This window comes from Azolla caroliniana, unplaced genomic scaffold, assembly GCF_043228905.1.
Source record: "Azolla caroliniana isolate FFs.n. ecotype wild unplaced genomic scaffold, voAzoCaro1.0.p SCAF_2, whole genome shotgun sequence".
In the NCBI taxonomy this organism is placed as follows: Eukaryota; Viridiplantae; Streptophyta; class Polypodiopsida; order Salviniales; family Salviniaceae; genus Azolla; species Azolla caroliniana.
In genome coordinates, this window is record NW_028230437.1 from 27,527,736 (window position 1) to 27,534,940 (window position 7,205).

Below are 7,205 nucleotides of genomic sequence, written 5' to 3' on the forward strand. Positions count from 1 at the left end.
AACTTATTAACATTTATGTGGACACGGTGGTGGGGTGGTTTCAAACCGTCAAAAGAACATCTCTGATATATCTATGGTCCATATATATATATATTACATAAGATTTCAACGATTGCAAATATAAACGAAGGCGCGTTACCGTTCGACAAACTTGTTATTTTACCACAAACACGAGACATAACTGTCGCCTTCCGCCCCCCCTATAGTTACCTTACCCCCATCCCTAGTGCTTCTAGAAATGATCACCCTTTACCCCCCCCCCCCCCCCCCCCCCCCAATCCCTGGGTGGTTCTAGAAATTATCAGCCTTTACCCTCCCCCCCATATTGCACGTTAGAAGGGTGAGGGCTATGTACAGATGTATATGCTTTCTCTATATATTTTTATTATCCTCACGCTTTTTGTCTTCCATATTTATTTATTTAGGCGTGGCGGAGGGGGGGGGGGGTTATTTCTGAAATGATCTTAGTTTTCTATTGTTTTTTACCACTCTTTTCTTTTATTGACTATATTTTTTCGTTAAAAAAAAGGGGGGGGGGAGGGGTTAAACGAAGGGTGGGGGTGGTAAATTGAATGAAGAGAGAGAGAGATCAGATCACACGGGCGAAAGGAGAAAATAAAACCACCCACGATATGTATATATAACTGCAGAAGAGAGAGAGAGAAACAAAAGAGTCTTGTCGATTTACCAAAAGAAAACAAAAAGAGATGTCTTGTAGAGAGAGGAAATTATAGAAGAAGAAGAAGAAGAAGAAGAAGAAGAAGAAGAAGAAGAGAGGGAGGGCAGGGGCATCATTCGCGGCCATTCAATGGACGGGCGGGCCGTTCGTCCGACGTGGCAAACGGACGCCACATCACTCTTTAAATCCTGTTTTCAGTTTATTATTTTCCCTGCTCCTTCAGTATGTATTATTAGAAGAAGTAGTAGTAATAATAATAATAATAATAGTTCATGGGAATTTCTCTCCCCACGAACCAAAACAGTCCCTCCTCCTCAACAAACAAGATCTTATCGATTTCTCTCCTCCGCCTCTCTCTGTGCATTAACTGAATTGGATTGAAGCGGCAGCAGACAGACAGACACAGAAAGGAAGGTTAAGATCAGGAAAGAAGCGGGCTTCAAAGCACGGGAAGAAGAAGAAGAAGAAGAAGAAGAAGAAGGAGGAGGAGGAGGAGGAAATTAGAATAATTAGAAGAAACTTGCATTCTGAAGCAGCACCATAAGAACAAGGTTCTGTTCATCTTCATTGGTTTATGGAACATTAGCAGCACCATAAGAACAAGGTTTTGTTCATCTTCATTGGTTTCTTCAAGAAGAAGAAGAAGTAGAAGAACGGGAGGAAGCAGGACCAGAAGAAGAAGAAGAAGAAGAAGAAGAAGTTCAGGACCAGGTGGAGGAATTAGACGATTCAGCAGGAAGAAGAAGAAAAAGAAACAGGAAGAAAAAGGAGAAGCGCAAATTGTTTCCCTTTTCCATATCCATCGTCTTCTTCGCAATCGTCAGTTTCGTCTTCATTGGATTTGTCGCGGTCTTTGTAGACTGCTGATTTCCTGTCCTTAAATAATAGGGATTTTCTTATATTTATTTCTCGCTGTCTTCGAGGCTTATTCGGCGATGGCAGTTCAAGCACAGAATCCATCCACACCTCTTCCTGATCTTCGCAACAGGTAGCAAAGTAAAACCAAAATTGTCATTCCTTATCGTTTCTTATTTTGCTTGATTTCTTTTTTTCGCGTCTTAGTCTTTCCTAATCTTATCTGTAAGTATTCATTCTCTTCTTGATCTTAATCTTGACCATGACCATTATCAAAACCTTGATCCTTCTTCCGCGTTCCATTATTTTTTCCTGATCGGAGAAACAGGCAAACACGGTATTTCTTTCTTGATTTTTGTTTCGCTTAACCTTAATATTCTTCTTGTTAAATGTACTTTCTTTTGGATTTTTGGATTCTCTTTGATCATCGTTATCGCAATCTTGACCGTCGTGCAGATAATTCGAACTTTAATCCTGATTTCGCTTCTTCTTCTTCGTCTTCTTCTTCGTCTTCTTCTTCGTCTTCTTCTTCGTCTTCTTCTTCCTCCTCCTCCTCCTTTGATTCTTCTTCTTTGGAGTTTTATTTTCGATTCCATGCCATCATTGTATACATCAGTGCTTTTGATCATGGATATTGCTCATGTTTTCACTGCTTTCTTCATTGATGCGAGTACAAATTTTCTTCTTGACAATCTTCACAGGTCTCCTACGTCATTATATTTTCGTTCGTGGATGATGCACAGTTTTACTCAATCTGTTTATTGGTGTAGCAACAATTATTATTATTATTATTTCTTAATCTCAATCCTTTTCATCATTTCTTTCATTATGTTTCCTATCATAATATTCACCGGACCATAAGTGTCGCTTTCCCTGAATCTCTGCATTGACGCAGCTATGAATTTTCTTTCGTCTTTAATCGATATCATTTTGATAACTGTTCTCTCTTGACGTTTCTCTTTCTTATTCAACCCGCAGGTCTGTTCAGCCCTCAAATCTCGATTTTTCAAGTGTTGATCCTCGGAGCTTTCTTATTCCTTTCCCATATGCTGATCTAACGAAATGCCAGCAGTACTCTTTTCCGGGAGTAATTCCATTGATGAATGGCCAAGAAAGAATTCCAGAATCAGGTTTTTGATCTTATCTTTAATAAATGTATCGCAGTATTACTTCTTTAAACCTTGCTTAATCTCTTTCGTAGCTGCTGCCAATCTTCTCTCCAGTTTTAATACACTCTTTAATAATCTCTGTTTATCTTTAATGCTACTCTAAAACTGCCTTAATCTTGGTAATTAGTGCTGCTAATTTCTTTGGTTTTAATAATATTTTTAATAATATCAATCGCAGTAACTGTTGCTGCTAGTCTTTTAGTGTTGATGCTCCACAAGTCCAATCTTCCATTTTCTCTCTTTAATATCCAAGCTTTCCGTAGATCTTATTAATTGTTCCTGTTATCCTTTTTCGAAATCGACCGAACATGAATCCAGTCTTCCATCATCTCTGTTTAATTCCTAACCTTCGTCATATTTCATAAATAGTTTTTTCCATCTCTTTTAATCTCCAATGCTTCATTAAATCTTACCTTCTCTTGCGAAATAATCTGTTTAATATTTAGATCCGCTATTCTCAGTCAGTAGTGGCTAATATTTTATTTTGCATCCATTATGGTCTGCGTCTGTTTCTTGATTATACAGTTGCCCTCACTACATCGACCCCAGCTATGCTACAAAACTTAACAGTTTTGCATAATCATCAACTGCAGACTCAACCTCAGACACCAAATGGAAATCCTAGTTTGCAACAACAAACAGGTCAAAGAAAACGGAGGAGAAGTTCTCATCAGATCCCTCAGATGGCTGCTTCACCATCCGTTCAACAACAGCTGGTGGATCTGAATCAGATTCATGGTTGCCCCTCTCTGGATCCTCTATCTGGGATAGTTTCCACAGGCCTCCGATTAGCATTCGATGATGATCGTTCCACTGTCACTAGCTCTAGACTGGATGCTCGAAATGTCACAATTGGTGACGAATTCTCTGGTCAATTATTGCAACAGCAAGATGATATCAAACAACTCTTACAAACTCAGGTATGGTTTGTTTCATCTTGTTTCTTTAGCTCTCGAAATAGCACCTTTCAGAAATTGTGATGGAGTGTGTGATTGAGTAATCTATCCATTCATTGATTTGCATAGAAATTTGATCCATCAATTGATTTAGAGATAAAGTCCAGACCTGGAAGTTGAGATCCGTGAATTACTTTTCAGTTTTAACTGATGAAATTTGTCAAGTCTATTCTCTATTCTCTATCGTTTATGGAAATAATAATCCACATCTATAGTTTATTTGTCGGGGATGGCTGATCTCCATTGCATTGCACGGTAATGTAATGTTGGAATGTTAGCACTCCATGTTTTCTTTATCTCAATGTAAGCATACTATGGTCATTAATTGTTTCAATATAAGCACTTCCATGGCTATATAATTTTCTGAATGTAGTATTTTTCTACCAGTTGGACCAATTGAGACAAGCCATAGAAGAACGAACACAACGCCATTCGAAAGCTCTCTTCACAACTCTAGAAGAAGAGGTAACACGCAGGATAAGAGAACGCGATGTGGAATTAGAGAGAGTAAGCAAGAGAGCATTGGATCTGGAAGAAAGAGTCAAGCATTTGAGTATGGAGACACACAGCTGGCAAAGCAAAGCAAAGAGCTATGAATCCATGGTGACTGTATTGCGTGCGAACTTGCAGCATGCATTGATTCACAACCAGAATCGGGTCGAACAAAGCAAACTATTAGAAGGATGTGGTGATAGTGAAGCTGATGATGCGGTTTCGGTGCATATCGATAACAATGCTGAAGCACAACAATCCCGAGCCACAATGATGATGATGAAGAAGAAGAGAGGTGCTTCTTGTACAGATTCATCCTCTTCTGGTGGTACGAGATTTTGTAGGAAATGTGGTTCAAAAGAAGCCACACTGCTCTTGTTGCCATGTTTGCACTTGTGTCTCTGCAATGATTGCAATGTAAGAATGGATAAATGCCCCGTGTGCAATTTGGCAAAGAGCGCATATGTGGAAGTATATCTCTGTTGAGATGATATATACACTATTCTTAGTTTTGTTCGGAGGGGAAATCAAATTGATGGCATTCCTCTCTCTCTCTCTCTCTCTATTTGCGTGGATGAATTGAAATAGTGCTTTGAGAGTGAAGAAGAGTATTCCTTCATTTGAATGTGCTCCTTACTACAACTCTGTGTGAGGGACAAAGTCTCTCTCTTTCTCTCTCTCCAATGTATATGTCTCCACTATCGGAGTTGTTTGTTGCATCAAAGTTAAAAGCTGCTCCGTTGATGAAAATGGGATCCCAATATGATAATTTTTTATAACCATATCTCTTTTGTAAACAAGATGCAGTGATAATGTTTTTTGTACGAAATCAAAGGAATTAGCGTTGAATTGATGGGCACGATATTATTGCACTGCCATCTTGTTAATTGATGATTTTATGATGGATTCCAAAAACTGAGTCGACACTCCTGTGTGTGACACACTCTTATTGGAGTGTTTTTTAATGCATGAGTTCGTTAATGGGGCTTACTGTGCCATGTTATCGAATAACAAAGTTTCTATTATAATTGCTCAAAAATTGTCTAATGAAAATTACTCCAGAAAAGCCTTATTTGATCTTCTTTACCTTATGCTATGCTTTCGTTCCAAGGCTACTTATGGATGGACAGATCAATATAAATATAAATAAACATCTCGTTCACTTGATAGCATTTAGACTCTTTTCAACGTCTCTAATGTATGTACCCACCCTTCTTGTAATGGACCTGGATATTTACGAACCATTTCTCTGTATCAGTGTATCACCTATATATATGGTTGTAAAGACGAAAAGGGTGATTGAATGTGCAGTGTTTTTGTTTTTGGCATCTTTCAGAAACCCTCGAGTTTGTTGCTTTTGAAGAATGCTACATAAAAAGGAAGGAAACATACAAAGCCTCAGCAACATATTGCAAAAGAAGAGAGAGGAACACAGAAAAGGAGAGACAGAAGAAAGATTTCAGATGAAGAAACAAAGCCCAACACAAAAAACCTAAAGAGCATTTCTATGTGGATTTTGATGATGATACAGAGGGAAATGGAGTGGGGATGTATCTTTCCTCCAAGAATCTGTCATAACACGAGTACCGCTCGCACAACAATATGGCCTAAAAGGGAAAAAGGAAAAACAAATGCAATTGATAAACATCGAAGGCTCAAAAAATTCAGTGTCCTTTTCTGTCTTTTCACGGCATAAAGTCTTATGTATAGTGATGCAAAGGCACTTATCTTAACATGTGCGAAGAAGTCTCTCTGTCTCTCTTTTATGTCTATAAACAATACTTCATTGCAGAGATGAGCTTTGTATACCTGTTTTACATGAGATACAGAGAAAAACAAAATGTCAGTAGATTTGTTTCTCTTTGCGCTTTTAATCAGGAGAGGAAATCAGGTCATCGCTGTTGTTGTAAGAGAGATAGTGGGAAAGGAAAAAGCTGACAATTTGCATATAATATATATATATTGTGAATGTGAGTGTCTGTGTATATATGTAATGAATGCTGTACATATAGAGTGGCAGTGATTTTAGCTAGATACACAGACCTACACAGACACACATGGAGAACATTACCCAAATATGCTCATTATATTTATTTATACACAATACAAAAGGTATGCTTTTGCTTTCAATCAAAGGTTAGTGGCTCCTTTACATCTAACCTGAAAATTAAGGTTAAACGTAAACGTTACCCAACTAACGTGACCAAGTTACTATTAAGAGTATATATACACGAGCTTCAGCCACCCAATAATCGTTAGCTAATAATCCGATCATTTCCTTTCTATCAGCGTCGCATGCAACCTGATCGAAGGAAACGCCTCTAAATTAAGAATCCTGGCCATGCCCGCTTTCCGATCAGATACAGCATAATTAGGGGATAAATAACTTAACGATGGCCAACCCAATCCAACTCGAGAGAAATTAATAACCGAAAACGTTCTATTTTTAAAGCATAAAAGGCACAGTTCAAACTTCACCGAGTGATTCCTTTAAAGTAAGAAGGTAATGTTATGGGTAACTTTTAATCCAACGGCGATTACACATTTGTAGTTTGGGGTAACTTTTGGCGCACATTACTCCCGTAAATTTCCTTGCATGATATCATGTATGTATGTAAGAATAACAAAATACATAACAAAGAGAAGAGAAACGTGTATGTGTGTTGAATTACATATACATATTCTCATCTTCATCGGATGCATGCATGCATGCATGCATGTATGTATGTATGTATGTATGTATGTATGTATGTATGTATGTATGTATGTATGTATGCATTTATGTATGTATGTATGTATGTATGTGTAGTACATAAGTAGCAACGACATGCAAACGGCGTGACTTGAAATCACGAGGTCATGGTTTAAAAAAATGCGGTTGGGCAGAGTGTCATTGCCCCATGCCAGTCTATCTATTTATGCTTTCAAAAATTTACACTTCCCAGTCTCTTTCGGCGTTTCTTCATAATCGCCTTCTCTCGTGAGCCCCCCCCCCCCCAACTAAACCCATGTGAAGTGCACACGAATTAATTTGACCCTCATTTGCACCTTTTG

General features: G+C 38.3%; 1 protein-coding gene across 1 annotated transcript; it reads left to right on the top strand.

Moving 5' to 3' along the window:
* Nucleotides 1–1,415: 1,415 nt before the first annotated feature.
* On the top strand, nucleotides 1,416–5,018 carry LOC147867983 (putative BOI-related E3 ubiquitin-protein ligase 3). The gene is made up of 4 exons (XM_087315907.1): nucleotides 1,416–1,667; nucleotides 2,513–2,664; nucleotides 3,229–3,623; nucleotides 4,047–5,018. The coding sequence occupies exons 1-4, from the start codon at nucleotides 1,615–1,617 to the stop codon at nucleotides 4,635–4,637; spliced, it is 1,191 nt and encodes a 396-aa protein (XP_087172033.1). The 5' UTR covers nucleotides 1,416–1,614; the 3' UTR covers nucleotides 4,638–5,018.
* The last annotated feature ends 2,187 nt before the right edge of the window (nucleotides 5,019–7,205 follow it).

Bases quoted from the DNA above. Each gene is read 5' to 3' on its own strand.
- LOC147867983 (XM_087315907.1), top strand. From the start codon at position 1,615: ATGGCAGTTCAAGCACAGAATCCATCCACACCTCTTCCTGATCTTCGC. The intron at 2,665-3,228 runs GTTTTTGATCTT...TTGATTATACAG, and splicing joins AGAAAGAATTCCAGAATCAG to TTGCCCTCACTACATCGACC. The intron at 3,624-4,046 runs GTATGGTTTGTT...TTTTTCTACCAG, and splicing joins AACAACTCTTACAAACTCAG to TTGGACCAATTGAGACAAGC.